This window comes from Myodes glareolus, chromosome 11 (assembly GCF_982192425.1).
Source record: "Myodes glareolus chromosome 11, mMyoGla1.1, whole genome shotgun sequence".
Lineage (NCBI taxonomy): Eukaryota > Metazoa > Chordata > Mammalia > Rodentia > Cricetidae > Myodes > Myodes glareolus.
The window spans coordinates 53,307,474-53,332,612 of NC_142036.1; the positions used below are offsets into that span (position 1 = coordinate 53,307,474).

General features: G+C 40.0%; 1 protein-coding gene across 3 annotated transcripts in view; it reads right to left on the reverse strand.

The window, feature by feature from the left end:
- Positions 1 to 5,141: 5,141 nt before the first annotated feature.
- The window catches only part of Ppm1a (protein phosphatase, Mg2+/Mn2+ dependent 1A), a 49,262-nt gene continuing 29,264 nt past the window's right edge, over positions 5,142 to 25,139 (reverse strand). For all 3 annotated transcript variants that reach the window (XM_085697543.2, XM_085697545.2, XM_085697544.2), the window contains exons 2-6: positions 16,766 to 17,619; positions 14,450 to 14,567; positions 10,331 to 10,439; positions 7,714 to 7,771; positions 5,142 to 6,965 (exon numbers count right to left, since the gene is read on the reverse strand). In XM_085697543.2, coding sequence (XP_085553669.2) covers positions 6,936 to 6,965; positions 7,714 to 7,771; positions 10,331 to 10,439; positions 14,450 to 14,567; positions 16,766 to 17,619 — 1,169 coding nt within the window. In that variant the 3' untranslated portion in view covers positions 5,142 to 6,935. The remainder of the gene's footprint in view (positions 6,966 to 7,713; positions 7,772 to 10,330; positions 10,440 to 14,449; positions 14,568 to 16,765; positions 17,620 to 25,139) is intronic.

The window sequence follows — 25,139 nt, forward strand, 5'->3', positions numbered from 1 at the left end:
TGCCTCCTTCTGCATCCTCCTCATACACACATACACCAGGGCTGCTATCAGCTGACAGGCCTTCTCCAGATCACTTCCAATCCCAGTCTCCACTCTTCTAGTCCAAGAGGAAAACAACCGGCATCTGTATTTCTGGAGTCTTCATAACAATAACCACCAACCCAACCTTTGTGGCTATCAACTGCCTCCCAAAAATTATCGACAATTCTAGCTCAAATTATGATTTCATTGATCTGATCAGCCAATTTACCAAGTTCCACTAGGGAAAAAATTCTCTTAAGATCACATAATAATTAATCCCCAGATTTCTAGATTCCTCAGCACAACACACACGCTCCTGGCAGCAAACAATCATGAACACACACATTATGCAATTGCCTGTTTATTTAGTGGCACCAATTTTTGCAAACTAGAAACTTCTTCCCACCTCACATACAATCTGTAACCATCCACAGGCGGAATGCAGTGTTTCAGAACTAGAAAACAAAAGTACAGTCTTAAAATTAGAACTAAATTCACATATTTTCTTTGGACCAGGAAATGGTACATACATTTATGGAATTCCTTTAAAACTGTGGGTCACATAAACTGCAAAGTGGAGAATTCTGTTACATATTATGTTTAAGAAAAATATTTCTGCAGTTCTTACATCAATAAGTTTAAAAAACTGAATTTATGTGTAATGCAACATGCTTGTAACATGTACAATGTCTCCCCACTCAAAACACTCAGAAATGATGGGAAATAATTACAATTGTAAAACTAATTGGTGCTGGGCATCACTGCTGCACAGGATTCTCCTGCAGATATGCTATGGCGTTAGTTCAGGACTAGTCAGGTAAAATAATGAATTCTGTTTCTACTTCCACAGACATAAATCAAGCTAGAACTGAACATGAAATTTTGGCAACAAATTTAACAATCAACTTTCAATGTAATTACGGTATCTTTGTAGCAGTATCAACTTTCTACACTGCTATGTAAGACCTCATCTTAAACGTTCTTTATTAAGTACTTAATTCCTTAGAATCTGAAATTAAGTTAGTAGTTAATGAAAATCTTAAAGCCTGAGTGAGAGCCAACAGTTAATGTGCTGTTAACATATGTTAACAAATTAACCTACACTCTGGAGAGTCAGGAGCACGCAAGACATATTCAATTTCCATTCTACTTTTTGAGTTACAAGGCTGGCAAACCTTAAATGACATCAACCTCCAAAAGCCGGCCTTGGTGCCACCCTTCCACCTTTACAGGTAGGTTCCCACAACATAGGACCTCAGGGGGAAGAACCCAAACCAAAGAAACAAAACAAAAAACACCCTCACACCAGATTCCAGCCAGGTCCCGGCTCTCCTCCTTTCTCTTTTCAAAGTAAAACAAACAATGTCTTCTGATAAGACTGTTGTACTCTTGGAATATTTTGAGCTCTGCTGGAGAAGGACATGAGAGGGTCTTGACCGGGCCAAAGAGACATTCTTGGGAGCTATATACATCATACGCATTTTCCTAGGTGCAGTCAGATTCAAAGGGTTGTGACCCCCAAAAGCTTAACACCCTCGAGAACAAACCTGTGCTATTCGATGTACGCAATCAAGATCTAAGTTTGTTCTATAGCTACTGAAGCTCTATATGAACTAGCTCACTTCAGACAGGACCATACAGACACAGATATTACTCAGGGGTCTTTCACTAGTCAGGACTACACAAAATGAACAACTGTCCTAAACATTTAGTTTAATGAGAAGGCAGCCAGTAGAAATTGGGATTTGGAGCAATGAAGAGCAAAGGAGTGGATGTGGGTGAATAAACACAGTTTTTTTTCTCAGCTGCTTGTGCTGAATCAGTAACTATCAGCAAACCAGAAAAGCAAACCCATTTGTCTCTGGCTGACTTCTGTGACGCTCAGTTCTGGAACAGTGACAGCCAGGTCCACAGCAATTACAGTGCCCCGCCCCCCACTATTCCACATCCCGAGTTTTCCTACTTTCAACCCAGTAAACTAAAGTTATTAATTGGCCTTAATGAGGTAATACATGGTTTTTCTTGTTCAAGAGAATAGAACTGGCCTATTTAACAAGTGTGTGTGTCAGGGGGTGGCACCGAGGGAAGAGAGAAAATGGAAGTGGGGGGGCATTACTTCATGAAGAATAAGGAGGAAAAACGGTCATTTATTGTTATTTCAACTTAAACAACTTTCTTATCTTGTAAAAGCAACTGCAATTTGAATACCATTTGAGTTTTTCTTTTTAGGGGGGGGTTGAGACAGAGTTTCTCTACGTAGCCCTGGTTGTCCTGGAACTTGCTCTGTAGACCAGGCTGGCCTCCAACTCCAAGAGATCCACCTGCCTCTGCCTCCTGAGTGCTCGGATTAAAACTGTGTACCACCACACCTGGCTCCATCTGACTTTTTCTGACGCTCCACCATGCTGTTTAAATGGATAGGAAGAAAGCAGAAGCCAATAGCTGAGTACGGAGCAGATAAAAACAAAGAACGTGTGTTGAATTGACCCTGAATGGAAACCGCTCATTTGACAACACAGCAGAGCCAATGCCTGTCACATGGCATTCTCCCAGTAATGACGGTTAGTGAGTGACTGACCAACATGAAAACACGCTCTTAAATACTTCAAGCATATTCTGAAATAATATATAATTTAAAACAACTGCAAACCAAAACAAACAACACATCATTGTAAGATATAAAGTAAAATCAGGCTTCTAAAAGACATTCAAAAGCCTGAAAGAAAATCTAATTAGAAGACTAGCAAATTTAAAATGGTCATCTCATTATCTCATTACCAGAATATATGAGAATATATAACATCCTTGAAGGTCCCTCCAAACAAAAACCTTAAATGAGAAACATTTACATGCTAAAATATTTACATCTTCTCAGATACCAAATCTATACTGTAAAATCAGAGAAGTCTGAACTAGAAGTATAGCATCAAATTAAAAACTAAAACAAAGCCAATTCATCAGTCTTTTGGGAATCCATTGCTAAATTCCCAGGCTAATTTGTTCAGTAAGAACAGGCAGTAAGCACGGCTACTCTAAAACACTAACGTGCATTAGATAGCACAACAATTTCATATGAACACTGGTGCTGTAACATGAGAACCACAGTCTTACTTAAGGAAGAACCTACAGGAGGCCCTAAGCTTAGATCCCACCTCATCCTGGGGGTTGGAGAACTCTAGGACATCCATTACTTACTTGCTTGTGACTTGCTATAGTCAGCAGGAAAAGTCAAGGCCAAGAGAGAACCAGGAATTCTATATAGATACTAAGACACACTTCAGCAGTCCAATTTACTCTTATGCTGAGCATAATCTTCTATTGAATGATCTCAACTTTTGGGAAGAAACTAAACAATTTTGGGGAATAAAGGAATAGCAACTATTCTTCCAGGTGGTGAACTACTTTGCTGAAGAAAGTACTAGGAAAAGAGGGGGCAGGCAATGCATTTTTCTTTATTTATATGAATGATCCACTTATAATACATACACTGGATTCTAAATTCTGCCCAAATGTGAACTCCCTGAGAACAAGGACCTACACTTCATCTCTTTACAGTCCCCAGGGACTTAACCTAGAACAGTATTTTGGTAACACTGAACACTTTGTGGGAAAGCAGAGCTTAGCTGATTTAATGTGTTCAAACACACAGTCTTTGTAAGCAGTATTGTAATTCAAACTATTTGTGTCACATAACTCTTTAATTTAAAAAAAATTCAGAGAGGGTATCACTTTGTGGACAGTTTAGTCTCAAACCCATGCTCCTCCTGCTTCAGCCTCCCCAGTGCTAAGATCACAGGCAGAGCCTTCACACCTGGCTTTCCCACCCCGAGTTCCTAATACTATGTGGTATCAAAAGAACAGCTGCTTCGTGATCTAGAGTCAAATAAATGCACAATAACTGAAGATGTTTGACAAGTGTTCTGAAGCCAAGCAAGTGATCACTTTGGTTTTCATAAAGTTTATGCTGGCCATGAGATGCTTTTGGCCATGAGATGCTGGCCATGAGATGAGTGGAAGGACACGCTACAAGAAAGTGAAAATCAGATGAGACAGAGTCTCACTGTGTAGTCCTAGAACTCTGAAGATCACATTGGCCTTGAACTCAGACACACCTGCCAAGACTCTGGAGTGCTGGAATTAGAGGCGTGCACCACTGTGCCTGGCTTATTTTACTCTTATGATCACTTGTTAAAATAGTAAGAGATATGAAAAGCATTTTTATGGGAGGGGTTGAGACAGGGCTTCTCTGGGTAGCCCTGTCCTGGATCTTGCTCTGTAGCCCAGGTTGGCACTGAACTCAAGAGATTCACCTGCCTCTGCCTCCCCAGTGCTGGGATTAAAGGTGTCCACTGGCTTACTCAAAACTTTTTAATGTAAGTTAGCAAAAGACTGCTATGCAAAACTGAAATTTTCACGGACATAAAAGTATACTCTGCATATTATATTACCATCACACAAGAACTTTTCCTCTCCAAATAAAAAAAACAAAACAAAACCCACACATCCAAATATCTTGAGGCATTTGTCCTGAGATGTTAATTAGCAGGAAAGGGGACGGAGAACAAGAACGAAGTGTACCATGTAGGCATGAACATCCCCCTTCAAAAAAGTGTTGCTGGCTTCCACCACGGCCATTTTCCCAGGAAGTCGGCACGATCTCTTTTACAAGGCACACCTCCCTCCTGTAGTTCCATAATGCAAAATGACACCCAGTGTGGCGCTGACTCGTGAAAAGATCTAGTCTCCTTAGATCACAGTATTTTCTTACTTCAGTCTTCAGAATTAACGATTTCAACAGAAGAGCATTTGAATTTCCCTTTCTGTTGAGACAATCTCAAATCAGGTTTACCTAACTAAGCTGCTGTCGTTTGAAATCTAGCTTTCCACCATGGTAGTTTCAATTTCAAAAGCCGACCACAAGCAAACCCCGGCTGGAGGTTCTGAAAATTCTAAAACTAAAGGTTTTCATGTTACTTCTAAAAACGAAGGACCCAGGTCATCCGTCAGGATCTCAGCTTCCGCTGTCAGCCTAGCACCCAGGCTGTGCAGGAGCACTGGAATGCACAGGCCCATCTCTGTAAGCCACAGCTTCGAACATTACCATACTTCCAACTCTCCCACAGATTTAGACATTAAGCATTTATTAAGTTTGGAATTGGTTCTGTAATTGCAGCTGTTATGAATTTCTAAATATCAAGAGTATTTCAGCTTTTCTTCATTCATGCTGGACTAAGATATAAATTAAATACAATGAAGGTACATCAGCTCACGAGAGGGATAACGAAGAGTCCGCTGGTACTGTAGCTACGGAAGTCTGCAACACTTCTCAGTGCTCTCCTATTCCCTTAACGTTACAGTGGTTTTAAGGCTGTATATACAAACATGTCTATTTCCAAGTTTGGGGAAAACACACAGAACAAAATGTATTACACTAACTTTTGTACACAAAGTTATGACTTTGTATCTAACGTATCTGAATCTGTTCCTAGTGGGGACTCAGTCACATGTTGGTAAATGCAGCACTCAACCTACAGAGACGAAAACACAGACGGGTACAGAACAGTAGTCTTTATAATGTGACAGACCAGAAAACTTACTCTTACATGCTTAATCGGAGGGGGTTAAGCCTAAATTAAATTAGGTATTTTATATCTACAATTCCTTAAGCTTTGAAATTTATTTTTAAAGGCCAACAGCTAAATATTATCAACATGCTATATTTCAAATCACAAATACATCTTAACCTCTTAGATTCTAAAGACGTGGGTCAATTAAAAGTTAGACAAACACACATTCAACACACACACATCTATCATAGTGTTAAGATTGTCAAACTTGGACAATTCTTTTCATTAACAGTAGGTAAACCCAAGCTGATGCACATCTTACTGACAAGCAAGCAGCCTGGAAGAAACTCATTTTAAAAACAGGTTAGGACAACACAGACTTTGAGTTCTCGATCCATCTGTACCTGGGGTAACACCACCATCCAATTTAAGGAGACTAACACCTTTCCCTAGGAGGCATGTCCCATTTACAATACCATGGGGTTCTGAAAGCCGGGGCAAGAGGAACTACGCGTACATGATTAAATTTCTTGTTTGTTAAACCAAGCTTTATTGATAAAATGGAATTCAGAATATCTTACTAGGAACAGCAGCAGGCCCAGCCAATCATGATAGGAAAAAAAATGTGGCAGTCTCCTACTGTGTAGGAAGCTGCTGCTTACCAATTAGTAACTGAATGTAGGACTCATAAAGAGGTGCAAAGAATCAAGGCATTTCAGCCCCAAATCGATACTCTCACCAACACTCGGTGTCACCTGCAGTGCTCTCGGCTGCAGGAGAGGCCATCCTAGAGACAGGTAAGGAGGGGCGGCTGTATGAACAACCAGTCCCTCGCCAGAACACAGAGACAGCTTCCCATAACTCCCTGGGTGTTCAGCTTTGTAAGATTTTGGAATTCTTCATAATCATGCGCACATGAGCGTCGAGCTATGTGGCTGCTGCTCTCCCTGTCCACAGCACGACTGTATCTGCTGTGTCACACAACAAGCCAAACATTTCCTTTATCGTTGACGGTGATTTTAAAGCAGTTCATAATTAAATATGAGCACTTTGTACAAGGACAATTACACTTTACAAAAAACCAAAATCATACAACAAAAATTGCTGGAGTCTGATTTACAACATGAATTACGGTTTGAAATCACGTTTACATAAGTCTCAAATTTACAATTAAAAAAAAAAAATCCGTTCTGGGCCAGCTGTTCCACCGCTCCAGCTCTCTGGTGTAGTCCCCCAGCCACGTCGTACCCCTTCTTCCTTAAAGTTGATGATGGCTGTTCAAAGGTTCGGCCAAGTTGAGCTGCACTCTCCTTTGGCGGCGAAGGCGACCCATGGCCATGAGCGGCTTCACCACATGTCATCAGTTGACGTGGAGTCCTTCACAGGGGAGAACAAACAAACAGGGCATTAGATGCAAGAAACTCAGATGTACCACTCCCTGGAGAGTGCAGAAAGACAAGGTTTTTATAAGATACCAATTATAGAATTTAGCTGGCTTCAAAAATATGTATGTCTACATATGAAATACTAATATTTAATCTGCTTAGTTAAAAAATAAGAAATCTTTGGCTTGGCCCCATCGACCAAAAATTTCCATAAACAAACAAATCCTTTGGTTTAAAAAAATATTTGAATGATTTTACTACAAGTATGAACAAATTTATCATTAAACCAACAAAATTACTAAAAAGCTTTGCCTAACTTATCTTAAACCTCCACTTTCATTAAGCTCATTGCATTGTGGGAGTGGAGAGTTTAAGAGAGCTCCATATGCAGCACACAACCCGGAACAGCCGCACTCAGTGGCTCTGAGCTAACAGCTGCAAGGGACTTCTCTAGCGTCTTAGTGTGGGTTCGGCCTCACGACTGCGGCAAAGATATCTGCATGCATAAAAACGCTTCACGATGAACATTCTGAATTCGCTGATGCTCCTTGTAAAACTCAGAATAATCCAAGATTCTGTGGAAAGAGATCCCTAACTTAATAAAAAAGGGAAGGCAGGTCTTCTGAAGTTGATTGCAGAGGCGGCCGGCCGAGCCCAGAGCAGCAGCACTGACCCACTCAGCTGTGTGCTAGAGCAGACCCCAGGGAGGACAGGAGAGCAGAGGCGCGAACACTACTCACAGTGTCATCGTTTTTGTAAGGGTTCAGTCTATTGTAAACGGCTTCAATTACATTCCGCCTAAATGTTAGAAAATGCAGAAAGTTAATCTTTCAGAAAGTAAATCACAGCTAATAACCCCAGTCCAGTGTTCACTAAAACTTTAAAAAATAATCTTACACTTCAAATACATTTGGTTCTAGTTCCTGCCGTCAACACCAAGTCTGTCTTTAAGACATCTATGTCCCGATGCTAAAGCAGAGGCACGGTCTCTCTAACATGAAATACTCTAACACTCCACTGATCTAAATAACACTGGAGCAAAAGTCACAGTTTATTTTAGTTAGTTAACAAACCAACTGGTGATTTTTTTCTTTTCAGCTCATTTACTGTGTGCACATACATATGGAGGTCATAGGACAGCGGGCAGGAGTCTCTTCTCTATTTCCACTATATGGGTTCTGGGGATCAAAGGCAGTCACCAGGCTGGGGAGCAGTAGCCTTTACAAAATTAAAACAAAAGCAGCCTCCCAAGAAATGTACAAGCACAGACCTTGGTTGGGACCCCAGTGCCCACACAGTGGCCTGCATCTGTGACTTTAGTACTGGAAGAAAGTCAAGAACAGGTGGATCCCTGGAGTTTACTGGCCAGCTAGCTAGTGAGTTCTGGGTATAGTGAGGATAATCTCAAAGACAGGGTGGAGAGCAACAGAGGAAGATGTCGCCTGTCTTCTGCCTTATGTAACCTCTGGCCTCCAAGAACATGCACTCACATGTACACACATGCAAGCACACACACATATACACATATACACATGTGCAGACTAAAAAGTCTATATGGTCCTACTTCTATTTGAGCTGACTTAAATGGCTACAAGTGAGCAGCAGCAGTACCAATCCGCAGACATACTAATTAAGAATAGTTTCCTTATTCATACTTGGCATCATAGTTTCCAAGTAGAAGCAACGTTAACCTGTCAAAGTACAACAATCCCGCATACATCTTGTCTTTGCTTCTCTTAACATTCCTTCAAACAACTTCCATAAAAACTAGAACGTTGAATACTTCCGTGACAAGTATAAGGATTAGTTTTTGAATATTTTGTTTTAAAGTCTGGCCGTGTGTTGGTACATGCCTAATCCCAGCACTGAACAGCTGAGCAAGGTTACTTGAGTTAGGAAATCTTGAGCTATACAAGGAGATCACATCCGCCCATCTCCTTCAAAGAAAAAAGGTGAAAAAAGGTGATGTGGAAGTTCCCTCCCTTCTGTGTGCCGTGATTACCATTAATGAATAAAGAAACTGCCTTGGCCTGTTGATAGGGCAGAACTTAGGCAGGCAGGGAAGACAGAACTAAATGCTGAAAGGAAGAAGACAGAGTCAGAGAGACGCCATGGATCTGCCACCACAGTAAGACCTGCTGAATCTTTGCTGGCAAGCCACTGCCATGTGGCAATATACAGATTAATAATAGAAATGGGTTAAATTAATGTGTAAGAGTTAGCCAATAAGAAGCTAGAGCTAATGTGCCAAGCAGTGATTTAATTAATACAGTTTTTATGTGGCTATTTCGTGCGGCCAGAATGAACAAGGGACCCTCCCCCTTCTACAAAAAAGGGAGGTGTGGGGGAATACCTCTTTAATCCTCAATGGCAGAGAACTTATCTAGCAAGTGTGAGACGTTGAGTTTATTCTTCAGTATCACAAACCATACACACACACACACACACCTGTGTCTGTCTGTAATGCAACGGTGCTTTTACAGTTACAGCCTTCACACTTCTAAAACTGATGGGAAGCAATTTTATAGACAGTCATATCAAAGATGGTGATGTGAAAGTTTTCAAAAACTACAAGTTTCAACAGGAACTTTTAGAATCCCTGGTGAAATGTCCACAAAGAATAAAGATAGCAGTATGTGCAAACTACAGAAAATCAGAGAAACAGCCACAATATCCATCTGTACGCCAAGCATTGAATTAAAACAAGACAAAATGAAACACTTGAAGCCTGGCAGTGGTGATGCACGCCTTTAATCCAGTACTAGGAATGCAGAGGCAAGTGGATCTCTGTGAGTTCAAGGCTGGCCTGCTTTACACAGTTCCAGGACAGCCAGGGCTACACAGGGAAACGCTGTTGCAACAAACAAACAAACACCCAAATAACAACAACAAACCACCTGAATTGTACAATGTACACTGTTAACTATAGATATAAGCTTAATATCTAACACAACCTAGTATGGTTCTATAAAACAATAGAAAAGGAAAAACAAATAAAGGAAAAATGTGTCTACTCTTTCTGACACCAAACACCAATCAGCAATAAACAAGTAAACACTGCCCAGACTGAAGAGTCTTTGGAGTGTTAGGTCATACAAGGAGTGACGACAGAAACCACTACTACAGCCACTTACCCTTCTGCAGCCGTGCTATTTCATTATCTCATTTATTCCTTGTGGAAATCAGTGTCACACAAGCTTCCACTAAGGATAATTCTTAGTACAATTATAAACAGTGACAATTAAGTACTGATCCCAATCAAAGACCACATTTCCTAACAGTGAAGGCACAGCATGGACCTTCGGAGTAAAGGCACAGTTCCTACAGACAAAGGCTGAACATACAGAACATACTCACTTGCTTGCCAGTTCACCCCCTGGTGGGAGGCTGGGGATGTTCTCGCTGGCTAGCGTGCGCATCACGTGGACTAAGTCAGGGACTCCTTCCCCCTGCTTCTTTATGATTTCTGGGAATCAGAAGTACCTTTTTTGTAAGTGTTATCAAAACTCAATTTTAAACACTGAAGCAAAGACACCTTAGGTTATCACAGCCAAATTACTTGTCCTACACCTGAGACTTTCTAAACTACTTTGAAAATAATCACTCATCTTCAAAAATGTAAGGCCAGGGAATGCAGAAAAAGACACAAAACATCAACTTCAATGAATGAAAACAAGATAAATATGTGAAAATAAAAAGATAGTTTGTGTTAACTTGATGTGTTACACAATCAAGGTGGGTATAAATGACTTCCTTTAAGATGTTAACTAGTTACTGTTAAGGAAATCAACTTCTGTCCTTACACAGGACACGGACATTTTATATAAAACACATTGCACATAAAAATAAATAAATAAAAACTCAAGATTTGAAAAGGCACCTTTAAGTATAAGGCAATTTATTAAAGATATACTAGTTCCTAAATTTTTAATCTATATTTTTATAGTGGCAATATGACTTAAGTAGCGTAAACAAATGAACGATATAGTTGAACATCACTCTGCATATCAATTTTCCCTTTAGGAAATGACATAAACACAGACCACCCACCTCATTTGTTACTTAAGCAAGACTTTAAATGAAAGGATCTAAATTTCATGACAAAACAATTAAGAGCAGAAAGAAAGACTTAGTAACTGTACAGCTGCACTTACAATGATTAGTTTCACATCAGACTCCCCCCGAGGGCACAGAGGGGATCTGCAGTGCTATCAGGCAGAGGTTGTAATTCTTATCAGAGACCATGTGAGCTGTGAACAAAGACCCTCACCCCATCTCTAAACTAAGTACAAGGCCTCATTTGGAGACTAAGCAGTTACTCTCAGTGCAAATCCCAGCCCAAGGCACCACAACATTTTTGCTTCTCAATATTTATAATAAGGAATGGTATTTCCTAGGCCACCAGAGCAAGAAATTATTCTATTTCTCCATTTGTAAATCCCTCTGAAAATAACACAAAAACTTCATTCTCTATCAAGCCTCAAAATGTTTCTTCACCATTAAAGGCACATGTAAAGACAGACATCGCTTCTCATGAAATCTCTTTAAATGGTTCAAAATTATCCTCCTAAAATAAAGGCCAAACTTTGCATGTATTATATTATGCCTTCTTTTCCTTAAAAAAAAAAATGAACAAAATAAAGCAGTCTTAAATCTGAACAAAAAGCAAGGATCTCAGATTTGGTTTGCCAAGCTCCTTTATTGTAAAGTCTTTAACATTTTGGCATATTGATTTTCTACATGGTGCTAGTGCTGAAGATCTACTATACAAAAATAAAGGGATTTGATGCTTGCCTATGCTACACAAGTTCACAATCTAGAAGGGTAACACACAACATAGTGTCTACTAAGCCAATACAATCATTTGGTTTGAGCTCTGGATACAGGAGAAATGAACACTGATAAATTTAACCAATAATGGTTTCGGTTCTAAGTTAAAAAAAAAAAAACCCGCTGTATTTGATGTAGCTTACATCTTCATTAGAATATGTTATGATATTTTAATTGTTAAGAATACAGGAAAGCAAATTCTTTTAAGAATAATAAAGACTTTAGAAACAATTAGAATCTCTTATTTGATGTGGGACAGTTATTTAAACTGAACACTTACACTACCCCGCTTCCTTCAGCTTCTAGAAAAGTTCTGGATGTCAAGAAAAATTCCTGTAATTGTTCTTGGACTATACATTTTAATTAGACTGCAAAAACTCGGTGCTTCCATAAAGAATATAAATGTCAAGAATTCTGTTTCATAAACAGAGACAAACACACCCTGATCCCCCTCTTTTCTCAAGAAAGCTTAAGGAATTTTCAGTTTCCTCCACATTAGCAACTTTTCAGGGAGTCAGGCCAGTAGCAGATGAGAGAGCCACACACAGGTGAGTATAATCTTAAACTGCCTAAGGACCGCAGTGCAACAGCCTCCTCATCACCTCCCCTCAGTACAGGTGACACAGTGGAAGAAGGGAGCATCTGAGAGCTTTGTCCTTTCGATGTTGTAGACACAGAAGCCAAAAATGTTGAAATCAAATGAGGCTTAGTAGGTCACAGCAATTTAGTCAAGGCATGTATTTAAACAAGGAGAAAGGTACTGGTGTCTGTGTTAGAAGCTGCGCACTTTTTCACTTAGATATACATCTTTTACAGTGCAAAGATACATTCCTTCTGTGCTTTTAAGTAGCAGCAACTTTAACACGACTTTCTTTCTAGTTGCATCTCATCAGTTCTAAAAATACCATACTTAATTTATGACAATTACCTCCAATTGCACGGTGTAACAGTTGAACATAGTACAATATTGACTATTAATGTAAACTCTGCCCAGGTGGCAACTGCCACTTGATAGCATGAAATATAAAACTTATTATAATAAAATTATATGCAGTGACTATTTTATAACTCCACCAAAAACTTACTTTAAAATAAGCACACTGAAGAGAAAAATAATAATTCATTCCTAAAACTGGATCCTATTTCATAGTAAAAATACTAAGTTACTTATTATTTCTTTATACCAATAAAAAGTATCCCCAGGCTAAGGTGCCAAAACAGCAACATCAACTTACCCCGTACACATCTTTTTGGTTTCATAATTTTCTACTAAACAGCAATTTAGACCAAACACTCTGTAACATTCTAAGTATTTTTAGAGTATTTTAGAATAACAATTGAAATAACTTAAGATATGAAAAATTACAAGACCCTTGAAAATAGTAAGGAAAAAATGCATTGACTAGTATATTCAATGAATGAAATACTAAACAATACAAACAGATGTTACCATCAGGGGAGGGAGGGTAGTAACAAAACCTCAAATCTCTAGGTACACTAACAACCCAAATCAAGCACAACTCTAATAGACGGATTACAAATGATATTAAGCAATAAAAAGAGAAAATAAAATTAAGATGCACACTAATTTTAATAATGAAGACACAATGGGATGCAATAGTATGGTAGGTCGATGCTTGCATGCCAATTATGGTATCAGGAGAGCAAAGTGCACTTTTTACCCTGAAGTGTTTGTTTATAGGGCATGCATAATCTACGTGGTTACTGTATCTGTCCACACAGTGAACCTAATGTCTGGGGAGACAATGCTTACGCTTATGCGTAGTGAGCAGCTTCAAAGATCATGTAAGGGTTGGGGTGGGATTCAGAGGGAAATACTTGCTCACTGTGCAAGAAATCTTAGATTTGGTCCCCAGTTCTACAACCAACCAACCAACCAACCTACCCACCCCACCAACAAAAGATAAATTTCTTCCAATATTTAAAAGCATCACATTTTTTGGAGGTACAAATGCTTTCCATTTGTTATAAATAAACTGCAGAAATCTAAGAACCATACTCCTACAGTTCCAAACCACTTTCCTTGATCTCATTTGAGAGCTGATTCCTACCCGGTCTGAGTTGTAAGGTGAAAGAGCTCATGGCTTAGGAGGGAAGCCGTCAAATACCTGAAAAGTAAGTGTGGAAAGCTGCGGGATGTGACAGTTGTTAGCAACCATCTGACCTTCCAAGTTATTAAAAACAAAACAAAACAAACAAACAAAAAAACCAAACCACCCAGCAAACAACCAACCAAACACAGGTCATACACAAACTATTCCGGAGATTTGAAGTTAGCTCACATGGCTTTCTCACAGGAAGATGAAATACTCAAATGCAGGACAAACTGTTCTCCGGGCATGAAACTGCTCACGCCAGTGAGGTCAGCAAGAATTTTAGAGCCACACTTCAACCATTCAGAATGGAAGTTCCTAACCAGAAAACTCATGTTCGCATGAGGCTGTACTAGTTATCTCTAATCTGACAGGGTGCCTTGGGCTTACTACGAAATGTCCTTTCCACTTTTATACGGTAAGTACTAGATGTTAAAGGCATGTAAAGAACTAAAAACTCTAGAGTGTTAAACTTTCTGTTGTAGGTTTTGTTTTTTAAAGAAAGCTACTTATTTTTTGTTAAATGATCCACCTTCTACTCTGCATTCCAGGTACTTGTCCAGCTCTGCCTCCTTCTTCACGGCTTCTGCTGAGACTTTAGGCGCATTGGGAAAACAGATCAGAATCACACTCATGTTGTCTCGACTTCCCTGGAAAGAGAAAGGGCAAGAAAATATTTGGTTTTCTTTCTACTTTTTATTTTTATTTTTTTTTAAATATTTATTTATTTATTTATTATGTATACAATATTCTGTCTGTGTGTGTGTGCCTGCAGGCCAGAAGAGGGCACCAGACCCCATTACAGATGGTTGTGAGCCACCATGTGGTTGCTGGGAATTGAACTCAGGACCTTTAGAAGAGCAGGCAATGCTCTCTTAACCTCTGAGCCATCTCTCCAGCCCCTTCTTTCTACTTTTTAAAACCTTGAGAATCTTTATACCTATGCCAATTATAACTATATCGTGTCTATAAAAATGTTATTTTTAGCCTGGCAGCAGTGGCGCACGCCTTTAATCCCAGCACTCAGGAGGCAGAGGCAGGTGGATCTCTGTGAGTTCAAGGCCAGCCTGGTCTACAAGAACTAGTTCTAGGGCAGGCTCCAAAGCTACAGAGAAACCCTGTCTCAAAAAACCAAATCAAACCAAACCAAACCAAACCAAACCAAACCAAAAAGTTACTTTTAAGGAGAAAAAAAAGCAAACATGTTGGTGGGGGACAGTTGCCTCCACATAATATATTAACTATTATAAGCAGCAATCATTAATTCTGTGAGAATTATTGACAAAGAGCCTGTAAAATAAAAATTTCCCTAAATCGTCTCTGGTGGCCGCTTTGCTTGAAGTCACCTGCCATGTCAGTATCACGCAGCTACACACGCCATATAATGTGGCGGAGCTTGTCAGTACTAGTCTTTACTGTCCCTGTCACAAACTTACACTTTAGTCACAACGCACTGTGGGGTCAATGAATTTGTTTCTGCAGTAGAAATAGGAAAACTAGAAAAAGTTTATACTTTTGTAATACATATTATGCATTACTTATATAATAAAAGTACTGATTTAACTTAGGAAGTACATTCAAATTATTCAAACTGTTGTTAAATAGAACACTTGAATTGATAGCCTTCCCACATTTTCCTTACTTTTAGTATTTTATTCAGCTATATGGAAACATTGGTCTTATACACGAATATCTCAAACCATTTATATCGAAGATAGACTGACAGCACACCATCACTGTTGCCCTTGACAGACACACGAGCTGGAAGGTATACAAATTCTACTTCTAACAGAATTAGGATTTTACACTGAGCTGAATGTGTGGATACATAAATGTTTGCTTTCAAATAGTCAAGTCAGCAAGCACCACTGACAACACAGCGGTGCGGCACAAGCACCACTGACAAACACAGCAGTGCGGCACAAGCACCACTGACAAACACAGCAGTGTGGCACAAGCACCACTGGTGCCAGGCCACCGACCCAGCTTTTCAAGGGTGCTGCGACTAAAGCTGTGTGATGTAGAAACGAGTTCTGAGCTCTCCAGCACGAGTCAACTAGGAATTACCTATGTGACTAGAGTGTACACAAGCACACACGCAGGCAGGCATGTATGCACATGTAAATCCTTAAGAGTCCTAGAAGTTACATATTATCTATATTTTATAGCAGAGACTGAAGAGTACAAAAGCAATAGAGGTAAGCCTTGATTCCAGGCCTGTTTGACTCTTAAGTTCACAGAACCTTCTCTGTCTTCAGCTTCCTTATCTGTAAAATAAAGGGGCTCAGCTAGTTATCAATGTACATGAGCCTATTTAATCCTCCTCCCAACAGCCCCACTAGACAGGGCAATCTCTGTTCTTTCAGGAAACAAGAGCTTACCTCAAGTCACAGGGTCTCACACGAGGTCCTTCTGAGCCCACAACCAAGGCTATTTGCATTGCCCCATACCCAGCACTCACTGAACTCTGCTGTCCTGATGCTACAGAACTCATGTTCAAGTGGTGGAAACACTGAACTAGCGTCCTAAAGCACATCCAGAACTTACAGAGAGACACAGAGCTCCAGACCGCCCCACCCTTTCTCATGCACTCAGATAGAATTTTTCTCTCTAATTCTTCTCTAGTACCAAAAGCTTGAGTACCCATGGTTAAAGAGCAAGCATTTAGATTCAGCTCTTGCACAGATGGTAACTGGCTAATTTCTAAAGTATCCCTATATTTTCTCAGTTGGTAGAGTATCCTGTAATTGTGCCAAAAATTTATTTTTGATATCTACAGGCTCCACAATAATTAAAAGGAACAGTAATTAACGGCATGAAGCTGACTGAAGAGAAAAAGCCTAGCTACCTTATACAAGCAGGTGTCGACGACTTCATTGCAAACCTTCTCAAGGTCGTCAGTGACTTCAAGTCTGGATCTCACAAAGTCACAGAGCTCTTCGTTTCCCATGACGTCCCAGATGCCATCACATGCAAGAATAATGAACTGATCATCCTCTTCAGACCTTTCAATATCATGGACTTCCGGCTCTGGTGAGACAAGCTGCTCTGTGGGACCTTTTCCATGGACACATTTGTAATCGAAATCCCCAAGGGCCCTTGACACAGCCAGAGAACCGTTAACACGCTGAATCATCACAGAGCCCCCTGCATTCTGAATTCGTTCTTTTTCCAGCGGATTACTTGGTTTGTGGTCTTGTGTGAAGAAGTGAACTTTCCTGTTCCTACAAAGCAAACCTCTCGAGTCTCCACAGTTAATGAAATAGGTGTGCTGGGGAGAAATTAAGACCCCCACAGCTGTTGACCCACTTCTATCTGCACCATGTTTCTTCTCTGACATAACTCTCATGTGTTCATCGATCTCCAGAAAACCTGTTCTGATTCCATTCTTTACATTTTCCACAGATGGCGCTCCTGTAGAGCCTTTAAAATCCTGGTTATTGGTGATGTGATCTAACAGATGCTCACAGCAGTATTTGGCAACCTGAGAACCAGCATGCCCATCATATACAGCAAAGAATGACCATGTCTCAAGTCCACTTGGCAAGCCGATCACAGCTGTATGTGCGTCCTCCATTTCAACACGCCAGCCTTGCATGCTGCTTAGGCCATATCGCAACCCATTCCCCTGCCCCTGGGCATTATGCTTTTCCATCTTTGGCTTGTCTAAAAATGCTCCCATTATGACTTGATCCTCTAGGTCTGTAAAGGAAGAGAAATAAGAAAGTCAGTTAACTGTCTTTGAAACAAAACACACACCCAACAGTCTTTTTGAAGCACCTCTGAGATACAGGAAATTGTAAAAACTCATAGGGCTATCGCCATAAACATTGTGTTACTGACCTGGAATGTGCCGTTAATAAGAAAGGGAGAGGATGATCGAATAGAGTTCACTTAGACAAGCAGCAGAGGGAACTAAGTCACCAGGAAAAGAAGAGTTTGTCTGCCTCTCTCTGATACCAAGGAGACCTAGCAGTGACCATTAACTTACACGAACCAGGCAAGGTTCCAGGGTGCACTCATCATATGTAACCTTGAAATTCTGTTGTGTGCCAATAAAAAGGCTAATTCATAAGACATATGAGTATCTCCTACTTCAGAAACCTTAGCTGAGTACTAAGAAGTTTTGAGAGTTTGATTGCAAGCTATTTCATTTTGTTTCCATAACAAGAAACCTCAGTAAATTACTCACACTGGTCCAAATTTTCAGTGCCTTTCTTTAAGTGCAGGCCATACTCCTTAGCTTGAATCCCCTACCTCATCTCTTTACTAACAGAAAACAAAAACAAAAAAAACACCTGTATCTATCATTTAAAGTCCAGCTCAGATTCCACTCCCTTCATCAGACTTTGCAGTCTTTGACAAATCCAGTCAGTTACTAAAGCGGTCAGCTTCAATTTTCAAGTAATAATGTGCTTTGATGACAAATTTTATTATATGAAAAATTTAACAGAATTAATCTGATAATTAAGCTATAGCAATAATAAGTATCATTATTATATGCTTTATGACCACCAGGTATAAATCATAAAAGATTCGAAGGGCCTAGTTTGGCTCATGTAATCCTTTGCAAACACTTAACAGCCAGTTCCCTGATTTGGAATGGACTCACAAAGGCAGACACAGCGGGTCAAGACGTAGGCTAGCTCTTGATCAAGCAACATTTTAATAATGCAGTCCAAATAATCAAATGAATTATAAACTAAAGACAATCTTAAAGTAAACTAGAATACTAAAGAGATAAAGGAGGTAGAGGAGATGTATGTAATCAAGAAAGGACAGTGTCCAGGTGACGTTCTGAAACTAGGGGACTAAAGATACCAGCAATGATAAACTCAAGAGAGAAATAGTATGGAAACTCCTTGGGAAAGAAATAAAGGATTCTGTTTCGTAGACATTCCCTCTCCACTACTTCCTTTTTCCTTTTGACCAAATGATGCACAGGGAGAGAAAGCTCAAAACTCCTCCAAGTTCTCTGGCTTCCACTACTTCCACTATTTGCAGATATGTGTGCACATGCACACATTCTCTCTCTCTCTCTCTCTCTCTCTCTCTCTCTCTCTCTCTCTCTCTCTGTAAAAACTCAAAGGATTACAGTTTTAAAATTCCTATGTGATTTTATAAGGCATACCAAAGTTGCAGACCATAGGGTAAAAAAAACTCAGATGAACTACACAAAAAGTGTAAAAGATGAGGTAAAGCCTAGAATCCCAGTGGAGGCAGGTGTCTCTATGAGAAGCATTCCAGGGCAACCATGACGACATCATAGAGACACTCTGCCTCACTCTCCATCACACCCTCCAACGGCGGGGAGGGATGGGAAAGGACGCCAACGGGTAAGAGTCAAAGAGAAAAACAGCTCAAAATATGATTACTAGAAACAACTATTTGAAGGTGGGAGTAAAATTCAAATTGAAGTTTATTTCATAGACAAGCCAAAAGAAAGATCATGAACCACAGACTCCTCTAAGACTTTCCCAATGGAACCAAGCATTGAAGAATAAAAGTTAAGAATTTAGACCTGACTGGCTCTATCTTTTTGTAACAGTGTGACCATAGCAAGCATGCTAGTTTTTCTGAACTGCTTTCTTCATCTGTGTAATAAGGTGCTAATCCCCCGCACCCCAGAGACAGGGTTTCTCTGTGTAACAAGAGCTTAGGCTGTCCTGGAACTCACTTTGTAGACCAGGCTGACCTTGAACTCACAGAGAGCTGACTGCCTTTACCTCCTGAATGCTGAGATTAAAAGTGTGCACCACCACCACCCAGCTAAACTTTTTTTTTTTAAGACAGCTGGGTATGGTGTTTCATGCCTTTAATCCCAGCACTTTTAATCTCAGGCAAAGGCAGGGATCTCTGAGTCTGAGGCCTGCCTGATCTATACAGAGTAAGTTCCAGGACAGCCAGGGCTGCACAGAGAAATCCTGTCTCAAAAAACATAGAAAAACAAAAACAAAAACATCAAAAGACAGGGTCTCACTGTATAGCTCTGGCTGGCCTGAGAATAACAGAAATCCACCTGCCTCAGCTTCTGAAGTGCTGAGATTAAAGGTGTGTACCATCATGCCTGGCATAGGTCCTAATCTTATGGGATTCTTACATAGAATAAATGTATAATGCACTTGCAGCATGTCTAGTACACTATACACACTTAATATAGTAAAATTGTTTATTATTAAGCAATGTTTATATAGTATTATTTTTCTACCAGTGCAAGGAGTCAGTTATAATGATGTTTTTCTCCTAGACACCAGCTTTGTCCATCCTCTAGTAAAAAAACTGTACCTAATATAGTTTTGGGAGTGGTAGGGATTAAACTCAAAACCTCACTCATGCTAGTCTACTAATGAGCTACACATTTATCCTTTGTGTAATATACTTTAAAACATACTTTAAACACATTATTAGTAAATGGGGGAGGCGATTAAGAAAGTCACTTCCTGCCCGCCTAACATACCAGAAGCAGGGAGAATGTGAGAAAAACAGGAACTCCAGTAACTGTACTAACAGCAAAAGCTGGAAGATGGACTACACGACAGAACAGCGAGCCTATGACCATTCCAGAGCAGTGTGCTAGCAAGGGCAGGCAATGCCCAGGTGATGGAGTCACCTCTGTGGTCGTGTCTGACCTGCATCTTACAGGGCTGGAGTAAGGCAGCAAAGGTAAGGTTTCTGCTCCACATGTCCACTCGCATTAACAGGCTCAAGCACGCCACGATTCTAACTGTAGTCGATTAAAGAACCTGACATACAGCATTTTAAAGAAACTGTCCTATCTACCAAGAAAATGTGTAGTGACCATTACTAAGAGCTATAAATGGCAAACACTGGAAACAACTTACTTATTAGAAGGTACAGTAGATAGCATTTAACAATAGACACTTAATTCTATCATTTTTTCCCAACAAAAGGCAGTACCTTGAGTAATGTAGCAAAGCAATTCTGCATAATATACAATACAGTACATATAACGAGGGCAGTAGCCAGCTTAAGGACAGTGGCTGCAAACTCCATGAGAACAGGGACTTTCACTGGTGTGTCCCCAGCACTCAGAGCCCAACAGCAGAAACTCAATAGCATACAATACTACTGGTTTCTCTCTGGAAAGAAAAAGAGACAGCATGGCTTCAGGAAGAAGTCCAACATGGGAGTTTGGCTGCATTAAAGGGACAAAGGGACTTGAGAACACTGCTTCCTCTAAAGTGTATTTCTCTATCGAGAAGTCCAAAGAAAACCGAAACAAGACATGTTTTAAAAGCACATGACATTCTCTTAAGACCTAGAGCCCACACCCTCACCTCTCAACAACTAGAGAAGGTATTAGTGAATGATTACTGGCCTAGAAGTAACATATCACAGAGACTGGCTGCACGTGGAGGAGGGGTACCAGCCAAGCACTATTCAGAAGTTTTATGAATTTATTAATGTTTTTAAATCATTATGCAATATTATATAGGCATTATTATACCCCTACCTTACCAATGAAGAAACTGAGCCATTAAGTTACCTACTAAAGGCCAACAGCAAGTTGCCTCATCTGGGAATGAACTGCCTTTGCTAGGTTGACTAGCCAGTTATGTGTGAGTTGTGATTAAGACACCTAGATGATTAACAAATCTAGACAGATGCCTATCTAGATTAGCATCCCTCAATTTCTTCACTGTGCAGTGGACATACCAATATTGACCTTCTGAATGATACTTCAATGCAGTCAGACAGTCTGGTAAGAATGACGGCACCGAGCAAAGGAACACTATTCAATCACTATTACATTCCTACAAACAGCAAGTCTAGATTTTCACTTTGCATAACAGAAACCTTACTCTCCCCTTTAGAAACAAGTACAAAACTTATTTACCAGATATGCATATGAAATTACCAAATAATTAATTCCTCAAAACTAAAGTATGCAATTTATGAATCTTATCTACTTAAGAGTTTGAATAATTTATAAGTGAAGTAGCCAAATGTAAACTACATAAAAAATATGATGCTGATTATATAACTATGTCAGGAAGTCTTTACTAACATAAATATTGTTTACATAGGCCTCTTGTATACATGGATGACTACAAAGTGTTTTATTTAGTACAATTATTAAATGAACAAGTGTGTGTGTTTGGGAATGAAAGTTTAACTCAGTTTCTGAGTTTTATATCTACTTGAATATATACTGCATCTCATCACAAATATTAGCAACTGATCTGAATTTCAAGAGTGCTGTGGTAAACATTTTGAGTTCTTTAAAATGAAACCAACATCTAAACTGAGAAATCCACTCATCAAAGGTCAACCATTGCCTGCTCTTTCCTGTAATGCCCAGGACCTGGTGTATGATACAGTCGATAGCAAAACTACATCAGCAACCCCTCAGCAGCTTGTGCCTTTCATGAAGCAAAGCTAATGTAATAATCTAGTATCAAGAGGTTTAATTCACTAAGAGTCACACTGAATGGTAGTTTTAACAAGTTTTACATATTTTATGGTTGACCTTCTCTGAAAACAGCCAAACATGGAAACAACTTGACTGCTCCTCAAAAGGCATAAGAATAAATAAGGGGATACTATTTATACTATACTATACTGTACTTTACTGTACTACACTATACTACACTATACTATACTATGGTGTAGGAGGTCCTTCTGTTTATGTGCTGCTTTCACTGGTTAATCAATAAAGAAACTGCTTGGCCTGATAGGGCAGAACTTAGGTAAGTGGAGAAGACAGAACTGAATGCTGGGAGAAAGAAAGCAGAGTCAGAGAGCCGCCATGGAGACGCCAGGTCAGACATGCTAAATCTTTCCTGGTAAACCATGACCTCGTGGTGAACACAGATTAATAGAAATGGGTTAAATCAAGATGTGAGAGTTAGCCAATAAGCGGCTAGAGCTAATGGTCAAGCAGTGTTTTAATTAACACAGTTTTTGTGCGATTATTTCGGGTGTAAGCTAGCCGGGTGGCTGGAAAAAGGGGCCCCGTTCCCTGTAACTAAACTAAACTAAACTATACTATACTATCCATCTCTACGCAAATCCATTTTGAGCAGTCTAAAAAATTGAATCAAACTTTACAAGTATTTGTTTGCCTGTGGACAGTCTAATGAAACAATCCTCCAAGTTTCTATCTCAAACAGACCCATGTGAACAATGTGGGGAAAATGATACTCTCTTAGCAACTGGTACTGCATCATTCTCATATGGAGCCCTACATGCTGGGAAGCACTATTTAATGTGGATATTTATAGCGGGGGTTGGTAAGATTCAAGGATATACTCAAATAACAAAGAGCCCGGCTAAGCTGGCATTCTAACAGGAAGGATGTTGGGAACTAGAGGGCCTTTGGTGGGCATTAAAATAGATTCAGTTATAAAAAAAAGGGAGGGGATATCGGGAATAGATCTGCCTAAGAGATAGGAACCTAAAGATGGAAAAGAAAGGCACAGAGAAGAAGTGCAAAGGCCCTGGCTGAGAGCACAGGAAGCGGAGGATGCAGAGATGCACTAGCGCCACCCATCTCTGCAGTGCACACAGTCCATCAGTGCTGCTGGCCTCAGAGTCAGCTGGCCTCTGAAGTGTACACTGACGAGTAGTGTTGGGCAACACATCAAACAGCTGCAGCTCAGGAAAGCAACACAAACTGCTTACTGTCACATCCCTGAGAAGGATAACTTGGCCACACAAAGCACTTTTAATTTCCCAAGCCATGACTAATGAAGGCAGCTACCTCAAGGTTATCTATAGAAATGAGAGAGAAGCACATAAAAAAAAAAAAACTGCAACAGATTGGGAGGGAAGAGCTAATAAAAAGGGAAAAACATACAAAAACAGTAATACATATTCACAAATTTAGTTCTGGTATAAACACAGAAGCAATCTGTCAAAATCTAATTTTACAAACAAGAAGGTACAGGGAAATAGTAGAGGTAAGGCTGAAAAGAGGACCCACATTTCTAGATTTGCACTCCAATTTTATACATGCCATCACATGTACATGGAAATGAAATAACGGAAAACTTAAAATATGGGAGGTATATGTTTGACGGTGATATGAAGTACTCAAGGTTGTCAGAGAACAAAGTTAAAACTCCTTCAGAGTTAATATTATTCCCTGCCTACAAGTCTATAATTTTTTAGATTCCTATACTTTCAAGAGAGGGAAAAAAATCTAAAATTTATGATTAAAGGCCACACACATCAGAAGCATGTAGCATCTTACACATAAAAGGTTGTATTTGACATCAAAAGTCAAGAAGTGGTTATAGTGGTACATTATTTGTGTTTTAATAAATAAAGCTTAGGAATGAAAATGGGGGCAAAGCAGCCACACTAGTCAGCCATAAAGGCCAGGGAGTGGTGGCACACACCTTCAATCCCAGGACTCAGGAGCCAGAGGCTGACTAATCTCAGTGAGTTCAAGGCCAACATGGGCTGAGATGAGAATGATCCAGAAACAGAACCAGGTGGTGGTGGTTCACATCTTTAATCCCAGTGTTTGGGAGTCACAGGTTTTTAATCCCAGCACTAGGGAGGTGGAGACAGGAATGATGTGGCTGATGGAGAGAGGACTATAAAGAGGAAGAGAGTGTGGAGTGTGGAGTCTGAGGATCCGTGGAGACATCTCACCCTTCGGTAGAGATTAGGTGGAGGTAAAAGTGGCTGGCTGCTCTGCTTCTCTGATCTTCAGCTCAAACCCCAGTATCTGTCCCTGGGCTTTACTATTCATGCTGCAGTAATGGACTGTATTAACTCCAAATCGGAAGTCACCTATCAAGATGAGATGACACTGAATGTGGCTATCAATTTTTAAAACGGCATTCTGAAAATAGTTTTCTGGAAATGAAAAATAAAGATGAAAAATGGAGAGCTGCAATGGACACAGAGATGGTAGTGGTCGGGAAATAAGATCAAATTCCTCTCACAACTCTTCTGGCCTCTTCTATTTTTATTCTGATGGAGACTGTTTCTTGTCCATGATGACCCTTCTGTGAGAGCTCTGGAGTCCTGGCTACTTTTCTGGGCCCACACTATTATCTTCCCTGGATCTTCACATCATCATCTGTCAATAGGCGGGACTAACTTCTTTCTTTTTTGAGACAGGGTTTCCGCACAGTAGCCCTGGCTGGCTGTATAAATAAGAGCAGTCTCCCGATCACAGAGCCCTGCACTCAGTTTCAGGAGTGCTGGTTAAAACAATGTGCCTCTGTACCAGGCCTTGAAGCATG